At 38.7% G+C, this 22,912-nt stretch overlaps 1 protein-coding gene across 1 annotated transcript; it reads right to left on the bottom strand.

The window, feature by feature from the left end:
* Positions 1-641: 641 nt before the first annotated feature.
* On the bottom strand, positions 642-7,474 carry LOC308265452 (prostaglandin G/H synthase 2-like; the record flags this gene model as incomplete). The annotated part of the gene is made up of 10 exons (XM_080699172.1): positions 642-1,051; positions 1,191-1,338; positions 2,014-2,300; positions 2,658-2,904; positions 3,025-3,108; positions 4,100-4,281; positions 5,040-5,183; positions 5,957-6,100; positions 6,221-6,337; positions 7,423-7,474. The coding sequence occupies 10 exons, from the start codon at positions 7,472-7,474 to the stop codon at positions 642-644; spliced, it is 1,815 nt and encodes a 604-aa protein (XP_080555298.1).
* Between the last annotated feature and the right edge of the window lie 15,438 nt (positions 7,475-22,912).

Below are 22,912 nucleotides of genomic sequence, written 5' to 3'. Positions count from 1 at the left end.
TCTGTGTTGGTTTAGTTTATTGGTGTGGGTACAAGCTTAATAACTTCAGATAATAATAAATGGTTAAAAGTAATTCTACTCTGAATTGAGATTCAAATGATTGTCTGAAGGCTACTTTTAAAAGGCATAAAAACTATTAGTAGATTCTCCTTTAAGCAATCATTTAAAAAAATGCACTTGTACCCTTTTTTGCTTTTCTGATAACCAATAAGTGTCCCAAGGTTCTTTTAAAATTCTTTGACCTTAGATCTAACGCCTTGTCATGGAAGACACATTAGGAGCAATGACAGTGATGAAACCGGCAGCATTTTGTTAGCTGGTAGCAGCATTTAAGTGTCCAAAGGCCTCTGCTTTTGTTCTTATTAAAACATAATATGCACTAAAATTCAAGTAGGAAGATGTCAGAATTCATTCCAACCAGCTTGTTAAGAAAAATAAAAACCTTCACCCCTTATAACCCAAAGCTAACACACCTTTAAGTAGCAACACCCAAAATCTTCGCAACTGTGACCCTTTCCTCTGTAACAAGAGGACTGCCTTCTTTACAGAAGATGTTAACTAACTTAAGGCATTCGATATAAATATTATTAAATAATTAAGAGAAGTGGTTCATAGAAATAAATAATATCACGGGTTGACGTCTAGAGTTCGGCGGAGCGGCCCTTTAGCAGCACGGCGGGGTTGATTTCTTCTAGCCTGGAGTGTGAGGCGCTGGCGTTAATGGTGGCCGTCTTGGTGGGCAGCGGGTCTTGCACATTGAACGATGTAAAGGGACAGCCCTTCACGTTGTTGCAGATGAGGGACTGAAGGGAGGCAGTGTTGATGATTTTAAAACCTACTTCTCCTCCAAAAGTGCTCGGCTTCCAGTAGTTAGGGGAGCAGATGGGATTACCCATGAGTCCTTTCAAGGAGAATGGCGCCCCCATTTCCACCATGGACTCCCCAAAGATGGCATCGGGGCGGGGCTTTTCCACCAGAAGGGCAGGGTACAGCTCCATGGCGTCGATGTCGCCATAGAGGGCTTCCAACTCTGCGGCCATTTCCTTCTCTCCTGGGAGGAGATGAAGACAGAGAGAGACAACCAGTGTGAAACGGGACAGAATCAACAATGGTTTTATCCTTTGCTTGGACTCCCCTGCTCTCTCCATTTGACCCTTGATATGTGAAGACATTTAGAAACTGTTTCTCACCTGTTAGCTCCTCAAAAGACTTGTAGGGCTTCAGGGAAAAGCGTTTGCGGTACTCATTGAGGGGCTGGTACTTCATCTCTCTGCTGTGGTCAATGGAGGCCTTGGCCACTCTCTCCACAGCAACAGGGACGTTCCTGCCGCCAGCAACCTGTGGGGGACCAGTTACACTGTCATACAGGAGTGTTAGGCATAGCTACGCTTTCCATTTGAAAAAGACTTACTAGATACAAAGTAGGTAAGAGACCTAAACCCTTTTTCTCTCTTGGAAAGATGCTTATTACATACATTTCGACAGCTGCTGTGCTTATGAGTCAATGGGGCACTGGTCTAGAATTAATTTGCCTTTTAAAATTATAAAAATTTACTGGGTATTGTCGTGAATGCCTATAATCCTAGTACTTGTGAGTGTGAGGCAAGAGAATTGCAGTTTCCAAGCCAACAATTTAAGAGGATCCTGTTACCAAATAAAAAATAAAAATAGGGCTGATGTTACAGCTCAGAGATAGAATGAAGCCTGGGTTCAATCTTCAATAATAGATAAACACAAAATATATCTATATATTTTCCACTGCTATTCAAGTCTTAAATATTTACTTCTACAAGCTATGAGATCATATCATGTTTTAAAAATATCTAGTTTTATGCTATGGGTACACGCTACTGTTTGCTTAATGGAAAACTGGAACCTTTACAAAAAATGGATGAAACAATTTTATTAGTGAAATAATTGATTATTCTTTTAGTAACTTTAACAAAAATAATATCTGTGGAAGAAGAGCTAAAGCTACTGGCTAGTCTTTTGTTTTTCAGTAATAATGCTTACCCTGCCAGCATTTTGCTTGGTGAATGATTCGACAAACTGGGTGAGCCCGTGTTCCAGTAATATAGAGTTGTTGTAGAGAAACTGTTTATAGTTGTACTCCTGGTCATCAATCTGAAAGGTGTCGGGCAGAAGCGGATGCCAGTGATAGAGTGTGTTAAACTCAGAAGCAATCCTGTTTTGGTACTGGAACTGCTGGTTGAAAAGCAGCTCTGGGTCGAATTTCAGTTTGAAATGATATCCACTTAAGTGCTGGACATAGTCTTCAATTACAATCTTAATGGTCTCTCCTGTTTGCACAAAAGAAAGAATTTAAAACCTTTGCTCTTTCAGATCACAAACTTTTGAGCAATTGAAGTGCACTTTGGTTAATTTGCTATTCCTCTGCTTCTATTTATGTTTGTTTCTTCATTTCAAAAGGAAAGGTAACATCATTACATTATTAATAATGTAAATGCACTATAAATAGTGATGTAGGTAATGACAATATATCTACATCATAAATAATATTATTAAGTACATTATTAATCATGCTCCTGGACTGAATTAACAGCAGGATTTTTCATTTACAATATTCCTTCTGAATCTGTTAAAGCACATCAAAGTTAACAAAGTATTTACTCCGGGGAAGGGGGCTTTTTGCTCACCTATCAGTATTAGCCTGGTCGTCTGGAATAAGCGCTCGTCATCCCACTCGGGATGCTCCTGTTTAAGGATGTCGCACACTCTGTTGTGCTCCCGCAGCCAGATCGTGGCATACATCATCAGACCAGGCACCAGACCAAAGACCTCCTGGCCCACAGCAAAGCGCAGGTGTTCAGGGATGTGAGGCGGGTACAGCATCTCTACCTGAGTGTCCTTCACTGTGGGAGGGTACACCTCTCCATTAACTGTCTGAAAAGCACAGCAAGTCACATTAATAAAAGAGTTAAAAAAATACAACGGATCACTAAGGATTTTAAAACCCAAGCGTGGGATGTGGATCATAACTCTTAATCACTAGAGGGAACATACCTGATATTTCAGTTTTCCATCCTTGAAAAGGCGCAATTTATGCTGTCTATCCAGAGTTTCCCCATAGACATGGTTTAAGTCCACCTGAAAAATCATGGAATAATTTCAGTTTGTTGCTATTGAACTATCTTACATAAAAATTTTATATACTTTATAATAATTTGATGCTTTAACTTTGTTTTACATTTTTTAAGAATACATTGTTTTTCATAGCAACAAAATACTCAATTTGTCTATCTTCGAGAGGTACAAGCCTATAAATCTCTTGTGTTTAAAGGCATTTAAGATTTCATCCAGATACTAAGAATATTAATCTGGGTGTGGTGGTGCACATCTCTAATCCCACTATTTAGGAGACTGAGACAGGAGGATTGCAGGTTTGGAGTCAGCCTTAACAATGTGGCGAGACTCAAAAAATAAATAAATAAAATAAAGTAAGGATGGGGATGTAGCTCAGAGGTAGAATGCCCTAGGTTCAATCCCCATCAACAGACACACAAAAAATTTACCATATGCTTCAATATAATCATATGATATTAGTAAAAAAAATTAGAAAATGAAGGCTAGAGATGTAACTCAGTGGTAGGGTACTTATCTAGCATGTAAGAGGCTCTGGGTTAGATTCCCTAGCACCTCAAAAAAAATAAGTCGTGTTATAGAGTATATTACTGATACAAAATTCATAATGCTCAAGCTACATTATTGAAATCTAAGAGTTAGTAATACTATAAAAATCTCACCATACAAAGTTAAAAGAAGCATGATCATGGTACAAAAATTATATAGAAGATGTGACATGTTGTAGTACTAAAATTTTTTAAACTAAAAATTTCAGGAAAATTATTAATACAAATACCTTCATTTATGTGTCAGTTTGTATGTATTTATGTGTGTGTGTGTATGTGTGTGTGTGTGTGTCTGAATATATATATTTTTACTAAGCCAGTAAATTAGAAAACTCTTGGTTTTTTAATAGAGATTACATTTCTTAAAAATAACTTCAAATTATTTGGTATGGCAAAAAATGTCAGTGTATCATTCCGATTTGCTTATTTCTGATTTAACTCTTTCTTACCCCATGGCCCAGGCCCGTGGTGAAAGCCGGTCCTCGTTTTGTATCAGTCTTGAAAAACTGGTGGGTGAAGTGCTGGGCAAAGAAGGCAAACATCATATTCGTGCCTTGGGGGTCAGGAATGAACTTCCTTCTTAGGAGAACTTTTTCCAGAAGCAGTTTTGAATCAGGAAGCTCCTTCTTCCCTAAAAAGTGACAAAGATAAGATAAACATCCACCTCTCCATTCAAGGAAGCCCATAGTGACTTTCGAGTTATGGGGCACCCATCACTTACGGGGTAAATACAGTTGTGAAGAGGATCATAGCATAAATGAAAGGATTCATTTGTGGCGAACAATTTCTTATTAAATAACTTTTCCTATTTTAGCTAGCATTAATTTAGTTTAATGAAACATTAAAAAATATTAAGAAGTAATAGAGCCGGGTTTAGGGGTGTATGCTTGTAATTATAGTACTTGGAAGGCTGATGCAGGAGGATCACTATTTAAGGGCCAGCTCGGCTTTTAGTCAGGCCCTCCACAACTTGTGAGAACCTGTTTCAAAATAAAGTTTAAAATAGGTCTTTGGCAGCTGGGCTTGGTGGCACATGCTTGAAATCCCAGCATTTGGGAGGCTGAGACAGAAGGATCGTGGTTTGTGTACAGCTTCAGCTACTACTCAATGAGACCCTGTTTCAAAATAAAGAATAAAAAAATAGGGCTGGGGGTGTAGCTCAGAGGCAGAAGTGTCCTATCCCAGTATCAAAAAAAAAAAAAAAAGCCCATTTACTTTTATGGGATAGTTTACATAGATTCACACTTTTAAAAATTACCTAGGGATAGCAATAATAAAGGGGAAGGGCTATGCTATTAACAAATAAAGGGTAGTTTCAGGTTGAATTTGTAGGTAGAGGTCCAGGCCCTGCTGCAGCTATTACACCTCTAGCCCTTTCTTCTCACTCACCTTTCACGCCCATGGGTGTAGGACAGTCTTCAGCCACCGGAGGAAGGGCTCTGGTGTAGTAGGAGAGGTTGGAGAAGGCCTCCCAGCTCTTGTAGCCATAGTGGGCATTGTAAGTTGGCGGGCTGTCAATCAAATGTGATCTGGCTGAAGTTTGCAAAGAAAAATAATTGTTTTATTAGTTCTCAGATGCAAAACAAATCAATGATTTTAACAAAATTACACAAGGTGCAGAGTAGGACAAAGATTAAATTGAGCTCCAAACCAAAACTCTCACCAATTGTTGTGTTCATGTATGTCCCCATCACTTTGAGCTACTTATGATGTTAGACCACAGAGCACCAATAAAAGTAAAATTAAAAAAATTGAATTCCAACAATCAAAGAGACTCTTAAAAATGACTACACTTTAAAGTGCAGGTGCCATTAAAACGCATCTTTAATCAACTCTATGCCTGTCTCAGAACACCATGCCCCAGCACCCTTGGTGTGCCCAGGACGATCCACTCACTGCCACAGAGGACTATGGTAGGACTAGTAGGCACGCACTGCTGTGGAAATACAAAATGGTACTTTCATTCTGACCCAGATCCGTATTAGACATCTATTTTAATGTTCAGAAACAATTCTTTGGCCCATGAACATTCAATAAACAGCGGACCCTGCTTTCTTTGCAGATTGTCCAGAGCAGTGAAGTTAGAGGTGTGTGGGTTGTGAGTCCAGTTCTGACCGTGTGACAGAATACCTCTGACAAATACCACTATCGTTGTCCTTTAAGATAGAAGGCAAACTAAAAACATATATTTAAAGTCATTTTGACTAAGTCCTAATACGTCTTTGGGATAGGCTTAGTAACCTACAGTATTGTAAAGCAGATCTTTCTTTGAGGAAGCTGAAAACCTTAGAAAGAGACCCACTTACATGTCAACACATATCTCATGATTGAATTTCGCAGGAAGGGAATGTTATTGACGATGTTCCAGACCCCCTTAAAGTGGGTGAGTATGTAGTGCACCGTGTTTGGGGTGGGCTTCAGGGACAATTTTATTCTTGTCAGAAGTTCAGCTGCAAGAAGAGAAAAAAAAGGAGGGAGAAATTAACGGGATTCATTGAAAGACACAGATCTGCCAAATGATGGCTGTATGTAACCTCATTCCAGACTAGGAACATTAAGGGCCAGCTTACGTGTTGAGCAGTTTTCACCGTAGAAGCCTGTGCGGGTGCAGTCGCACCTGTATTGGTCCAATCCTACGCTCATACACACACCTTGGTTTTGACATGGGTTGGAGCAGCAGGGATTTGCTACAATAAAAGCAACGACCGCACATCAGTCATTCGTTATTGTCTTAAGTTTGATTTAAGCATTTAATTATTTTTTTTACTAAGTATGGTATTGTTTGTACAATACTAAATTCAAGAAATAGGCAGTCCTGGAAAAGGTTTTATTATCTTTTTTTACAAACCTATTTTGTGGAATGTAGAAATGCCATTTCCTACTCTATACACGGATAACAGAATATTCCAAGTGATATTTCACATTGCTAAGCTTTATCGTAGTAACTTTTTAGATTTTCAAATTAGTGTTTTTTAAATTTATGGTTTTTTGTTTCATCCCTTTGGTGCTGGGGATTGAACCCATAGGTATTCCACCTTCAGAGTTTTGTTTTTTTGAAACAGGGTCTCACTAGATTTTTCCGTCACCCTAAATTGAATCTGTGATCCTCCTCTCTTAGCCCTCAGATACTGGGATTACAGGTGTGGGCCACCACATCAGGCTCTGGAATTAGCGTTTTTGTTTTTTTATTTTTTAAAGTTCAAATAAGCAGTTTTTGGATGAATGGATCTAGTGTATTCATCAAAATGTAGGAAAAGTTTAAAGGTAAAGGTGTTTACTTTTTAATTTTTTTTCTTTCGCCGAGCATATTGGCCCACCCTTGGAATATCAGTACTGGGGAAGCTGAGACAGGAGGATTGCAGGCTTGAGGACAGCCTCAGCAACTAGTGAGACTCTTGTTAACCTAGCAAGAACCTTTTTCAAATTAAAACTAAAAAATAGGGCTGAGGGTGTAGCTCGGAGGTAAAATGCCCCTGAGTTCAATCCCCAATACAACACAATAATATTTTATCTTAAATCATCATCATCACCATCATCAGGTTGTCTGGCAGCAGGAACACAGGAACTAGGATACTGACACACTCATTCATATTCCTACTTAGCATTGAGAGCGAGCCAAGACCTGCTAAGTAACTGGTCCTTGAAATCGGAGGTCGTGGCGACAACGGCATACCCCCAGCTCTTTTGCACCCAGACCCCAATCCACGCAGCCCTGGACTGAGGGGGCTGGCCTGGGTGGCGGCCCTCCCCTCGGGGCTCCCGGGGCGCTCACCTGCGGCGCCCAGCGCCAGGGCTGCGCTGAGCAGCAGAGCGCGCACCAGCATCTCGGCGGCCGAGGCGGAGATGGGGACGGGCGGGCGGGCGACCTGCAGGGCGGCTGGGTCTGGGTCCTGGAGGAGAAGCCGCGGCGGAGCTCTGCGGAGGTCCTGAGCGCTCTCAAGTTGGCTGACAACTGGAGGCTCCGGGGAAATCCTTCCTTTTAAGCCTGAAAACCAAGCCCACGTGACGTCTTGACCACTTCTTTCCGCCCCTCCCTCCCCGACCTCCCGCCGCCCCCTGGTCTGCACTTGTGCGTTGCGTAATCTCGGCCGGGGGCAGGGCTTTTACCCACGCAGAAAGACGAAAGAAAAAAAAAAAAATCGGAAACCCGGGCAGCTGCCCTGGGCTGCCCCAAAGTGGGCGCGCAGCGAACTGTCCCCTGAGCCTCCGCCATCCCTGCCCCTCCCGGCCCGGCGCCCGGGCTCCGCGGGGCGCTTCCCAGAGCGGGACGGGGCCCGGGACCCGGACCCTAGCCCGGCCCGCACTGCGGGGCCTCAGCCCGCGGGCACACGGATACCTGCCTTTTATTTTATTCTATTTTTTATATTTTTTTCGAATGAAATGTAATAGCTAGATTCGGTTTTCATAGCTGTAATTTGTACCTAAGTTTCTTCAACATAAGATATAATGTTTTCGGCATCCCCTCTTTCTTCCTTGCTTCTGGGGAAAAAAAAAAATCAATTCTCTTTCACAGTATTGGGCGTAAACAGTTTACTCTGTAAATAGTCTTTTATATATCTAGAGATCGCCAATATAACATTTCCCGGCTTCTAAAGGGCAGGACAGCCGAGAAGTCTAAAATTTGCAAGAATGCTAAATGCCTACAGCTATTTGCTTTAAAGTCTCTCTCTCTCTCTCTCTCTCTCTCTCTCTCTCTCTCTCTCTCTCTCTCTCTCCCTCCCTCCCTCCCTCCCTCCTTCCCTCCCTTCTTCCCTCTGCCACAGGATTTTAGCTATTATGGTTCCCAGCCCTTCACCCGAAATACACATAAAAGAAATTAGGTTTGTAATTTTACTGTTTTTTTTCCCTGCCCAATTTTTTAAGGTATTCTTTTGTGATAATGGAGATCAAAGTACAAGGTTACATTTATACTTTCCTATTACCTGGGCTTAAGGCTGAGTTTAAATCTCATTCTGGACCATATAGTCAACGAGAAGTTAATTGGATGAAAAAGTGATTTTTTTTTTACATTTTTTACTCTACCTTCCTTTATTTTTCTGTGGTATAATATTTTTGGTGGTGGTCAGAGAAGGGTATCTGAGGATGGAATATTTAAGAGAGAGAGGGAGAGGGAGAGAGAGAAAAGAAAGAAGGAGAAAGAGGAGGAGGAGGAGGAGGAGGAGGAGGAGGAGGAGGAGATAAAAAGTTTAGTGGAGCCATACATTTTTAGGCTGAATGTAAAAAGATAACATAATCTCTGAAATTAGAGTTCCACCAGATACTCAGTTTGTGAAATTCCTACAGAAAAAAAAAAAAGATCCACATGGATTTTTGTTTGGTTTTCCATGTTGCTTAATGTACACATTATCTGATTCTACCGAGACACAAATCACTAGAATTCCTTCTCATGCACGAAGCCTCTGTCCTGTTCTGGGCATACTTAATCACCCCATTCTTGGCACTGATTGCTGCATGAAATTTCAACCAGCGCATAGGACTTTCTTTTCTTAATAATTTCTTTCAATAATCTTGACTTTCTGTTTCATGTTGAGTGGGCTGCATCTACTCACATTCTAAGTTTATTTTTATTAGAACAACGAATGCTAGCTTGAGTTGGATGCCACATAGGAATCCCCTTCTGAGCTCAGACAGTGTGCTAGGATTTTGCATCTTAATCCTGACTTGATAGTGACGTCGTTCATCATCATTTTTATTCCCCTTTTAGGATATTAGTTATATACCTACTTGACATAGAAGTACGTTCTGTTGTAGGAATTGAAAGGTGAGGAGAAAACAGAGCCGAGAGAATAACCACATTTAGACTACTTGGAATTTAAAGAAACTGAACTCCATCTCATGGTGGAAATTTAATTAAAAACCTCTATTGGATTAAATCATTGAAAATAATCTGTAACTTCTGCGTCAATGTAGTGAGAAGCAGAATTCCATGGAGCTCAAGGAGGAACTGAGACTTTAAGGATGAGAACAGTTTTGAAAGGAAGTCCAAATATGGGCTTAAAGAACCAAAAAAAAAAAAAAAAACGACATTCTACAACTTAATAAAATTTGTAACAAGCCTGAGATGATAAAGTGGATAGGTACGTTGGGATGTTGGTCATAAAGAAATATTAAATATCACAAACCAAAGCAGGATGACTTAAACTTGTTTTATATGGAAAAGTATAATGATTATTGTGTACCATAAAAAGTAAGATTTTGATAATGTAAAAAATATTGTTCTTAATTTTGAATATTTAGTGTTTCTCTGTATATTTTCGGTACTTAGATGTGACTGTTGTACAAAATTTCTTTTCTAGGGCTCTGAAATTTATTGAGATAGTTTTCTGGAGAATAAAGAATATTAAAAATCTCTCAAAGCATTCTGTTGGGTTTTACTGCCCTCTTCTGCTACTTTTTTTTTTAAGATACTAGAAAGATCACTGAAGAGATTTTGTGTCCATGGTTATAATGTTCCTAAACACTCATATGGGCAGGGTTCATTTTAAATATGTTTCACAAATATACTGAAAAGGAATAAAATATTTGTTAATTGAAGTGCTAAGTAATTTATAATAAGTGAAAAAAGACACACCAATTAACAGTGAAAGGGTAGCAAAATATATGTCATGCTAATACATATAGAATACATATTATACATTATAAAAATAATTCAAATTATACATATATAATATACATATATACATATATGTATATTTGTATATATATTTAATATATTATATAATATATACTATAATACACAATATTCATATATAATATAAATATATGCATATATGTACACATAATATGCATGTATGTATATTTATATATAATGTATAAATATATGCACGTATAATATACATATATAATTATACATATAAAATAACAATTCAAATTATACATATATATAATAATTCAAATTATACATATATAATAATTAAAAGGAAGATAGAATACACCAGGTATGTTGGCATTTGTGTGTAATCCCAATACTTGGGAGGCTGAGAAAGGAGGATCACAGCTTTGAGACCAGCCTTAGCAATTTACCATGACTCTCAGTAACCTGACCCTGTTTCAAATCAACAACAATAAAAAATTGAAAAAGGCTGGGAGTACAGCTTGAAAGTAGAATGTACCGGGGTTCAATCCCCAGTAAACCACACACACACATACACAACCTAGAAAAATTATTGATTTTAGACAGAGCAGTCTTTAAAGAAAGGAAAAATTACAAGGAATAAAGAAGGCATTACCTTTGATGGCAGAATAAATTTTCTAAAAAGATACAATAATCCTTAGCTATGCTGACAAACAATAGAGTATATATGAAGCAGAACTGACTAAATTGAAAGGAAAAATATGTGATTGATACTTTAATACCCCTACATCAGAAAAGGACAGATCCACTAGGCAGAAAATTATTAAAGACCTTAAATAAATTCAGTAACTCTATAAATCAACTGGATACAATTGATATCTGTAGGCTGCTTGATTGAACAGTCGCAGAGTCCACATTTGTCTCTTAAGTTACATGAAACACACACCAGGAAAAATCACATTCTGGGCCATAAAGCATACCTTAAAACATCCAAAATTAGAAATCATACAATGTATACTCTTAGGCTGCTGCAGAATTAAGCTAAAAATGAATAGCAGAAAGATAGCTGAAAAATCTTCAAATATTTAGGGATCATATAACATACTTTAACTCATGAAACAAAGAAGAGTCTCAAAGGAAATTTTAAAAAATTACCCAAATGAAAATACAACTTGACTTTTGTAAAGTGGAGCAGAAACAACACTTAGGTAGCACTGAATGTGTATATTAATAAGAAGAAAGAAAAAAGAAAAGAAAAGAAAGAAGGAAAGAAGGAAGGAAGGAAGGAAGGAAGGAAGGAAGGAAGGAAGGAAGGAAGGAGCTGTGCATGGTGGCACATGCCTGTAATTCCAGTACTTGAGAGGCTGAAACAGGAAGGACACTGTTTTGAGGACAAGCGAGAAACATAGCAAGACACTCAGTGGCCTAGCAAGACCTTGTTTCAAAACAAAACAAACAAAAAGAATTGGTTATCTAGCTCTGAGATAGACTGCCCCTGGATTCAATCCCCAGTACCCCCTCACCCCTCAACACACACACAAACACACACACAAACACACACACACGCACACACACGCACACGCACACACACACACATCAATATGTAGGCTTTCATTTTAGAAGAGTAAAACAAAAAAGCAATTGAAACCAAAGTAAAAAGAAGAGAAGAAATAATAATAAATAGAGTAGATATTAGTGAATTCGAAGCAGAAAATTGATAAAGTTCACAAAACATAAGACACAGGAAAGGAAAATGATAAGCTGATAAAAATGTTAAAAAAAGAACTGGAGATATAGTCCATGTTCATGGATAGGAAGACTATTGTCAAAATGTCAGTTCTTCCTCAATTGATCTATAGACACAATATTGTTCTACTTGAAATCCTAGCCAATTATATTGTGTGTGTGTGTGTGTGTGTGTGTGTGTGTATATATATACACAATATTATATTATATATATTGACAACCTGGTTCTAAAGTTTATATGAGGAGGAAAAGATCCAGAATAGCCAGTTTTAAATTGAAGGAGTAAAGTTGGATGACTTATATCATCCTACTTTTAGACTTACTATAAAGCTACTATTCAAGATAGTGTTATGCCAGATGTGGTGGCTCATGCTTGTAATCCCAGTACTCAGGAGGCTGAGACAGAAGGATCACAGGTTTTCAGCCAACCTCATCTACTTAATGAGGTCTTCCTCAACTTAGTGAGAACCTGTTTCAAAACAAAGAATAAAAAAAAAAAAAAAATAGGGCTGGCCGGGCGTGGTGGTGCACGCTTGTAATCCCTGCGCTTGGGAGGCTGAGACAGGAGGATCGCACAGGTTCGAAGCCAGCCTCAGCTACTTAGTGAGGCTCTCAGCAACTTAGCAAGACCCTGTTTCCAAATAAGATATAAAAAAATATGTCTGGGAGTATAGCCCGGAGGTAGAAAGCCTCTGGGTTCCACCCCCAGAACCACAAAAACTAAAACAAAACGAAACAGGGCTGGTGGTATAGCTTGGAGGTAGAATGCCCATAGGTTCCATCCCCAGTGCTGATTGATTATCTATGTATATAATTAAATAAAAAGGAAGTAACACATCATCATCAAATAAAAGACATGGAGAAATCTTAAATGCACATTACTAAGTGATGAAGCTGTGTGAACAGACTGCCTTTTATAGGGTTCCAACAATATAACATTCTGGAAAAGGCTGAACCGTACAGACAGTTAAAGAAATGGTGGTGGCTAGGGGTTGGGCTTGGAGATAAAAAAGAAGAGAATAAGACTTTTTTAGGGCAGTGAAACTATTCTATAGTACTGGGATGGCAAATACCAGCCATTCTATATTGGTCAAAACCCCTAGCACCTTCAATACAATGAATTAACCCTGATGTAAACCAGAGACTCTGTGATAACGATGTGTTCTTGCAGGTTCATTGACTGTAATAACTGGGCCGCTCTGGTGCAGGATACTGATGGAACCCGAGGTTGTGGGTGTGAGGACAGGGTGTGGATAGGGGCTCTCTGTACTTTCTGATCTAAAAAAAATCACATTTTATTCATTTAAAACATGAACCTCGGTGCATAAATAAGGGCTAACACAAAGCCCTTCACCACAAAATAATTAACCCCAGTGTAAACTTCAGTGATAATTATGTGTCCTTGTAGATTAATTTTGATCGTAACTGTTGGGCTGCTCTGGTGGAAGATATTGATGGACAGGCGGTTGTGTGTGTGTAAGTACAGGGTGTGCATTGGAACTCTCTGTCCTTTCTGCTCTGAAAAAAAAGCCACACATTTTATTAATTTCAAAAGGAAAATCTTGGTCCATAAATCAGATTTCTTTATTTTATCTGCTCTCTTTTAAATTTGCTCCACCCCACACAGATGTCCCACTTCATTTTTAGTGACGTGAGGATGTGCAGCCTCCACCAGAGACACAAGGCTATTTTGCTGAGGGGAATGCATAGTTTTTTTATGGCTATTTGTGATCTCTGTAAAAGATCTTCAAGGTTGAGTGCTGGGGGTTAAATATTGTCTGATGTTCATTTAGGGGAGTGAGCTTCCTTTTTAATTAGAATCTCATTCTACCCTAAGGACAGTAATTTCTTTGCAAACATCTGAAAAATTTATTATTTCTCACTCTCCTCCTGCCTAAAGCTAGCATTCAGGTAAGGCTAGCTCTTTCTTTCTTTGTTTGTTTCTTTCTTTGTTTGTTTCTTTCTTTGTTTCTTTCTTTCTTTCTTTCTTTCTTTCTTTCTTTCCTTCTTTCTTTCTTTCTTTTCTTTCTCATTCTCCTCCTCCCCCTCCTCCTCCTCCTCCTCCTCCTTCTCCTCCTCTTCTTCCTCCTCCTTTTCCTTTCTTTTCTCTTTCTCTTTTTCCTCTCTTTCTTTTCCTTCACATTAGGGATTGAACCCAGAGATATTGTACCTCCAAGCTACACCCTAACCTCTTTTTCTTTTTTCTTTTCAAGCAGGGTCTTGCTCAATTGTGGAGGCTGACCTGGAACTTGCCATCCTTGGGTCTCAGCCTCCCAAGGGCTGAGCTTACAGGTGTGCACCACATGCCCCGCCTTTGGCTCTCTTTCTACCTTTCTTGAATCACTTCTCTCCAGCCATAGGATCCTAATCCTTTCTAACAGCTTCAACAAGCACTTCAGGGTTTCTTGCTTCTGAGGCTTAATCTTGGCTCTTGCATGAACCTCAAAACCACTGGTCCAATTTTCCCCTGGATCTTTTTACCTGATCATACTTAAAACCCAATTTCCCTCTATTTTTTTTTTCTTGTTTTTGTTGCTGCAGTACTGGGGGTTAAATCCAGGGGCATTCTACCTCTGAGCTATACCCCCAGCCCTATTTTTTATTTTTTATTTGAAACAGGGTCTCACTAAGTTGCAGAGGGCCTCACTAAGTAGCTGAGGCTGCCTGGGAACCTGCGACCCTCCAGACTCAGCCTCTAAAATACTGGGATTACAAACATGTGCCACTAGGTCGGGATAATTTCCCTCTTTACCCAAAATTATTATTTCTCTTTTAATTTTCCATAGGAATAATGAGCTACATATTTTATTTGTACATTTTGCTTACTGTTGGCCCTATGTGATACGTAGGAAATTCCATGGAAAAAGGGCTTTTGCCTGCTTTGCTCACTGTTAAGACTCCACATGCCCAGAATGTACCCTAGTGACCAGTCAATAGTCATTGAATAAGTAGGTGAATAGGTCCTCTGTGAAATCAGTTTTAAAAATTAGTTGGCCAGCTGGTCATGGTGGCTCCCACCTGTGACCCCAGTACTCTGGAGGCTGAGGCAGGAGGATCACAGGTTCATGGCCAGCCTCATCAACTTAGTGACACTGTCCACAACTTAGTGAGGCCCTGTTTAAAAATAAAAAATAAAAGAGTTGGAGAGTGTAGCTCAGAGGTGGAATGCCTCCAGATTCAATCCCCAGTACCACACACACACACACACACACACACACACACACACACACACACAGTAAATAAGTAAATGAATGGGTGACCTCCATTTCATCATGTAGCCATTTCCTGAACATGGAGTTTTCAAATCAAATGCACTGACATGCCACCTCTCTCCCTCTCTCCCTCCCTTTCCCTCTCCCTCTCCCCTCCCTCTCCCCTCCCCCTCCCCTCCCCTCCCCCCCCCCCTCTGTGGTCCACATCCCTAGTGGCTGTTGCAGTAACTCCTCAGGTCATTTTGGTGTGATGCTCACAACCGCTTATTGGCCCAGGAAACAAATCGACTTATCGATGACATAATAAAGGGATGTGGTCCAGGATGGTATTGTTGGGATCAGGGACTCCTTATCGATTTCTCCTCGTGCTTGCCTTACCTGTATGTTTCCTGTTTAATGAATCCCAGTGGCTCCACATGAGCGGCCGGGCTGAACATATGTCTATGTTAAGCTTCCTAGTTTTTAAACATAGGCTATTCAAGCTGATATTGGCCATCATGTCCCATCTGCCAAAGCTAACAGCTTCCCACAGCTCTTGGAATAAAATATAAATTCTTTACCTACAAGGCCTCTGAGGCCCTGCCTACCTAACTTTTCCTGCTGTAGCTCTCCCCCGAAGTCCTGTACAAGGCAGCCACACTAGCCGTTTATGTCTTAATCTCACCCGTTCCTGCTCAAAGGAATGTGCACTTGCTGTCATCTCTCACCAGAGTGATCTTCCATTCTGTGTTTGAATTTTTCTTATCTCAGGCATAAGGTAAATATCATCTCTCGTTAACTCTCATTTTCCAATTAGTTGCCATCACTGAACTTTTTGCAATCTAATTCTAAGTACATCTATGTACTTTTTGTTTCTCTGTCTCACATATACTCATTCTCTGACTCTTGGTATCTCCAATACCCTGAAGAGCACCTAGTGTTCGTATGTAATTCATGATCTGGGCCCCCAAAGAAATGAATGTGATGACCAATGCAAAGGTTAAATCAAAAAGTTTGACTAAATAATCTTAAATACTTCTGTGCTTAATAAATGCCTGTATTAAACAAAACTAAAAGAAATTACACCAGGGGGATATACTGACAAATAATTAGAATGTCTACTCAGTAAAAATACTTATAAGTAAATGAAAAAGACAAATAAATTAATCCATAAAAAGGAAAAAAATCAGGTTTTATGAATCCAATAAAGAATCTCTACTAGGGAATCTGAGACAGGAGGATCACAAGTTTGTAGCCAGCCTCTGCATCTTAGCAAGGCCCTTTGCCATTTAGTAAGACCCCATTTTAAAATAAAAAATAAAAATTGTTAGGGGTGTAGCTCAGAGATAGAACGTCTCTTAGTGGTGGGGCTTAAGATCATTTTTATTTTTATTTTTTCGCTTATCTATATTACTGTATTTTCTATGTAGATGTTTATTGTCTCTATGGTCTTACTGTGAATTGAACCCAAGGGCAATCTACCTCTGAGGTACAACCGTACTCCTTTTTGTTTTTTATTTTGAAAAAGGGTCTTGCCAAGTGGTTGAGTTGCCTCTCTGAGTTGTCAAGGCTGGTCACAAACCTGTGATCCTCCTGTCTTAGCCTCCCAAGTACTGGAATTACAGATGTGCATTTTTTTATTACCTTCATAACATGAAATGCATATTATAAATATTTATTTACAAATTGCAAAAAAAGAATATGAGATAGTAAGAACGCTTAATTTTCTTCATAAATACATTACAGCTCTTTTCTTTCTTTCATCTTCTTACTCAAATAACCTAATCTGGCTTTATGTGAAAGACATACATTCTCTTTATACCAAAGATTATACAGTTATTGCCAACATAGCTTAAGAAAAATAGCACTTAATTTAAGGCATTTATGGCATGACTTTGGACAAGTCCTTGCATTTGTTATTCCTCAACTTCTGCATCTGTTCCTAAGTTTTTCATGAAGATAAATATAGCATATGGATTCTTTGGAACTGTCAGGAAAAAAAATCCAAATCTGATACATGCAGCCTTCCTGAAATCCATTAATTCCTGAAATCCTTCCTGAACACTGAGATCCAACCTGGGGGTTGTTATGTTCTGCGGTTGAATTCTTACATATCTTCTTTTTTTTTCTCTTTTACCATTACATTTTAATAGTATACTTTAAACTATTCCCAGATCTGTCCTTGGGCTGCTGACTAGTATACATTTTGTTTATCTTTTTTTTTTTTTTTTTTTTTTTTTTTTTTTTTTTACTGGAAGCCCTTCTACCTCCGGGCTACACTCCCAGACCTATTTTTTTTTTTTTTTTGAAACAGGGTCTCTTAAGCCAGCGCGGCTGGCTTTGAACCTGCTCGATCCTCCTGTCTCCATCTCCAAGCACGAGGATTACAAATGTGCGCCACCACGCCCGGAGACATTTTCTTTATCTCCTATAGAGATGACCGTAGGGGTTATAAAACTTTCAACAGTCCAGAACATGTCTCCTCTTTGTGGTTTACCTTTTTGGTACTGCTCTAAGAGCTGCAAATATGCTTTCAAACTTAGGTTCCTCCATTGACATTTAAATAAAATCTCACTCTGAAAACCATCTGCTTTTACTTATTAGTGCTGCATGCTATTTATTTTGAAAGCAAATGGAAAAACATCTATTTAAAGAAGATGCCTTTTCTCAGCTTTTAAGTTCCTCACCCATTTTTGCCCATTCTTTTTAGGGTTTTTTTTTTTTTTTTTTTTTGCAGTGAGAATTAAACTCAGGGGCATTCTACCTACAAGCTACACCTCTAGCCCTTTTATGTTTTGTTTTTGAAACAGAGTCTCTAGGCTGCTGAGAGTGTCACTAAGTTACTGAGGTGTGCCTCCAACCTGAAATCCTCCTGTCTCAGCCTCCCAAGTACTGGGATTTTAGGCATGTACCATGATGTCCAGCTGCAATATCCATTCTTTATGATTGCTGCATATATTTTTATTTCCTTATTTTCTAGAAATAGTCACTAAGTGTCTTCCATGGGGAAAAGATATTTAGCTTTATGTCTGAATCAAAATGTAGACCTTGGTTTTGAGTCAAGCAAATCATTCAATGAAAACCTGATTTTACGTGCAAACATGTCTCTTGGGGCAGTTGTAAGTCCCTGGCTCACAGCAATTGCTCAATAGATGTTTGGCGAATAACAGATTGTGCGTGGCTATCATTCTTCTGCATTCTTAGAACCGTGTTCATTCAATTATCTGTGTTCATGATAGACACTAATGATTACCACTGATTACCAAAAACAAGGGTCCCCCAAAGAAGGGGGGAGCTGGCAAAGAAGAAATGCTATTTAAATAAACGGAGGCAAGTTATTCAAAAGCATTCCACAAGGTTCCGCTACTAAACATCACAGGCTGATCAGGGAGGACCTATTTATGGAGTCAATGACATACCTGTGTTCTCTGGTGAACTATTTTTTGAACAAATGAACCATTGAAATTCCATATGCAGCAGTTATGTACATGAAATACAAAAAGATTTTGTACTTCATGGTAAAACATTTTTTTGTAAAAAGACAAAGAAGCCAGGCATTGCGGGGCAAGTCTGTAATCCCAGTACTTGTAGGCTGAGATAGGAGGATTCAGGTTTGAAGCAAGTCGTGGCAACTTTATGAGATCCTGTTTCAAAATAAAAAATACAGCTGGGCGTGGTGGCGCACGCTTGTAATCCCCGCGCTTGGGACGCCAGACAGGAGGATCGCGCAGGTTCGAAGCCAGCAGCGCTGGCTTAAGAGACCCTGTTTCCAAATAAAAATGTAAAAAATAGGTCTGGGAGTGTGGCCCGGAGGTATAAGGGCTTCCAGGAACCCCAGTACCACCAAAATAAATAAATAAATAAATAACAAAATAAAAATACATTAGGGGTAGGGGTACAGCTTAGAGGTAGAAGGCCCCAGGGTTCAATGACCAGTACCAAACAAAAAACAAAAACAAGAAAAGAAAGGAGAAAGGAAAAAGAAAGTAAGAAAACAATTTATGTCATAAAGCAGAATTCCTTCTTTTGTATTTGATTAAAAAAAGGAAAATATGTTAATCTTTTCTTGCATGGAATTGTCACTGTGCAGGGCAAAGGTCAACAAAGGCGTATTTGCAGTATTTGATGTATATTGTATTTCTGCAATTGAAACTAGTTTAAAGAAATGTCAGATACAGTGCTTTTAGGGCCTTCCGGCCATTCTTCATCCTAATATAGCATTTACTGCATGCCTATTTGAGGTGAGGCGTGATACAGAGTATAGTTTAATCTTTACAACAGCACTATCTGATCTACATTTAAAAATCTATTCTATAGGCAGTAACACTGGGCTTCAGAGAGGACGAAGGTCACATACCTGATGAATTATAAGGCTGAGATTTAATCTTTTAGATGTTTTTCCAGCTATCCAAACTCTACCAAGTGGTAGAGCCCTTCCTGGCAGATAATAGGGCTTCTTTGGTTAAATTCTAATTTTTTGTTGTCCGATCTTTGAAAAAGTACTTGATTTCTTTTTTCCTTAGGTTTGCTAATCTCTAGTGGGAATAAAATATGGTAACACATGTAAAATACCCAGCGCTGTGTCTAGCACATTGTAAGCACTATAAATTTTAGTGTTTTGATATTTGTATGTATTTGAGCATTATTAATATTAAAAAGAGATGAAATCTATTTTACTCCTATTGTATGGGATCCTGGGTGAAGAACTCCCCACATTTATTTTAATGTCCTTTTTATTGATTTGAGAATCATATCAAGATTTTCTATAATAAACTTTTCTAGATACATTGAATACTCCACAATGCATAATGTTTATTTGCTGGACAAGGTTAAAATGACAGTTTTTGGTACTTAAGCTTATATGATAAAGATTAATATTTTGAACAAAAAAGATAAACTATCAAGTTAGGTAGAAAAATGTATATTTAGATGGTGAAAAAAATCACACAAAAAACTTTTAAAAAATCACACACATCACAAAACTCAGAAAATAATAAGTTGTGTTAACTAATCACATAGCATATGTTTTTTCCCTGTAGGTTTTTGGCTTCATACTGTACAATTCTTGATCATTTCTTTCTCTTAAAAGCATTTTGGAATATTTTCTTTAGGGAAAAATAGAAGGATAATTCAGTCTTTGGTATGATACATGATTTTTTTATAGGTAGTTTTAAAATTTTTATCTCAAAGTCACAGCTCATGTATACTTTTTAGTATACATGTATACTACACAGGACATGTATACTTTTTAGAATTATCATAGAAAATATTAAATTTCTTTTATAATGTATACTTTTTAGAATGTATACTTTTTAGAATTATCATAGAAAATATTAAATTTCTTTTATAATGAGTGATAAAATTCCAGAACATGTGAGCTTTTCTTGGCACTAATCCTCTATTTTTTTTTTTTTTGAGTAGTCAATAACCAAGTTTCTTGAAAGGAACCAAAGCTATTGGAACACTGAAACTTAAACTTTATCTTCTCAGTACATCAACCTTGGTAGAAAGCCACAGAGAATAACAAATTAGTGCACACAATTTTTATATAAGTTTTTATGATCGCTTTTAGAATGGAATTTTATACAGAGTGCTGTAGGATTCAGTTTGAGTGATCAATTTAAGATTATGAAGTGAGAAATGTTACTGGTCATTTATTTTTTCTTTTTTGTTATCATTCCTTATTCAAGGACTACCATTTCCATTCCAAGCTTGTGATTTCACAAATTCAGTCGTGAATGAGAAAGAGAAAACAAGATGGTGCCGAGTGATTTTATCTTTGTGCTAAAAAAAATTAGTTCAGTCCATGCCTTACAGAGGACAGGCAGTCGAGTTGAACCATGTAACTATGTTGGGGATAAGGAAGACTGCAATACTGATCATCCTCTCCTACAGAAATGTACTCGTCCCCAGTGTGGTAAGTCTAGTTTACTGAGTAGGTGCTCACTACCCCTTTATTAAAGAAGGAAGGAAAGAAGAAACTGGGTAAAGCTGGGCGTGATGGTGCACGATTGTAATCCCAGCATTTGGAAGGCAGAGATAGGAAGAACGTGATTCCTGGACAGTCTCAGCTACTTAGCGAGGCCCCTTGCAACTCTGTAAGACCCTGTTTCAAAAATAAATAGTAATAAAAATGAAAGAAACTGGGTAATTAAAAACCTCTTCCATTAATGCAGAACTCTAAGAGCAGGGCCTCTTTTTCTGCATAGTGGCAACTCACACCATTTTGCTATCTAACTGGTTTTATTGCAAGCTTTCCCACATCAACTCATTTAATTTCTAAAATCGAGACCCAGAGACACAAAAAGGTAGAGTAATTTGCCTAAAATGTAACATGTCTTCCTCAGTAGACATGAAGCAGTGAAGTTCGATGTCAGAGTCTGTGTTCTCCATCATTGTGCTGAAAAACGAATGATAGAAGCTTCTGGCAGTTGCTATATAATCAGTCTTGGAACCTGGCAGCATTTTAGAGACAGCTTTATAGACATGTATATTTTGAAACTCCATCAGAAATATAAGCTCTTAAACGGGCATGGTGGTGCACGCTTGTATTCCCAGCATTTGGGAGGCTGAGACAGGAGGATCTTGGTTCGCAGGCAGCCTCAACTACTTAGTGAGGTCCTATGCAACTCAGTGAGACCCGGTTTCAAAGTAAAGAATCCAAAATAGAGCTAGGTGTAGCTTGGAGGTAGGATGCCCCTGGGTTCCATCCCCAATACCGAGAGAGAGAGAAAAAAAAAAGCTCTTTGGAGGGAAAAAAAAAAAAGTCTAGAACATTTAAACAAGGATCTGTTTCATAGATCCTAGCTAGAAAAGCTTTCATAATTTTTCCTCCAGAGGTTTGTATTATACAGATCCACCTAGGAATAAACTTCAACCTGATGGATGACTGGGCCACACTGTCTCTGCAAATAAATTGTAGGAGGTGATTAATATTTGCCCTCTTGCTACATTGTACCTTGTTTTTAGCTGTCTTACCTGAACAGGAAACTTGTGACGCCTGGATTCTGACTGAAAGACTGCTTGTACCAGAAAGAACATCTGACTGCTTTCAGATATACTAGCATTTTAGCTCATTGCTGGGACTAACTAGACTAACTAGGACTATACCTTGGGCAGCTCTTTAATCTCTTTGACCCCATGTTTCTGCAGATCTGAAATACTGTTTTTGCTTGTGTGGTGCTGGGAATTGAACCCAGAGGTATTCTACCTCTGAGCTACACCTCCAGACCAGTGTGTGTGTGTGTGTGTGTGTGTGTGTGTGTGTGTGTGTGTGTGTGTGTGTGTTACTGAGGATGGAACCCAGGGGGTTCTACCTCTGAGCAACACCCCCAGTCCTATTTTTATTCTTTATTTTGAGTCAGGGTCTCACTGAGTTGCAAAGAGCCTCACTAAATAGCTGAGGCTGTCAGCGAACCGCGACCCTGTTGTCTCAGCCTCCCAAATGCTGGGATTACAAGTGTGTGCCATCATGCCCGGTTCCCCAGACCAATTTTATTGCTTATTTGAAAAAAGAATCTCACTAGGTTGCTGAGAACCTCACTAAAGTGTGTAGACTGTCCTTGAACTTGTGATCCTCCTGTCTCACCCTCCCAAGTACTAGGATTACAAGTGTACACCATTACACCGCAGTCTTTAAAATGCTTTCTAAAGTTTTAGTTTTAAAACTTTCTATGATAACTTATTAGAAGTAAATAACCAAAGTAAAAATAAGAAGTCATTGAAAGTGTGTGTAAATTAGGAAAACAATA

This window comes from Muscardinus avellanarius (assembly GCF_963383645.1).
Source record: "Muscardinus avellanarius genome assembly, chromosome: 7".
NCBI lineage: Eukaryota > Metazoa > Chordata > Mammalia > Rodentia > Gliridae > Muscardinus > Muscardinus avellanarius.
This window is presented reverse-complemented; position numbering and strand designations above follow the sequence as displayed.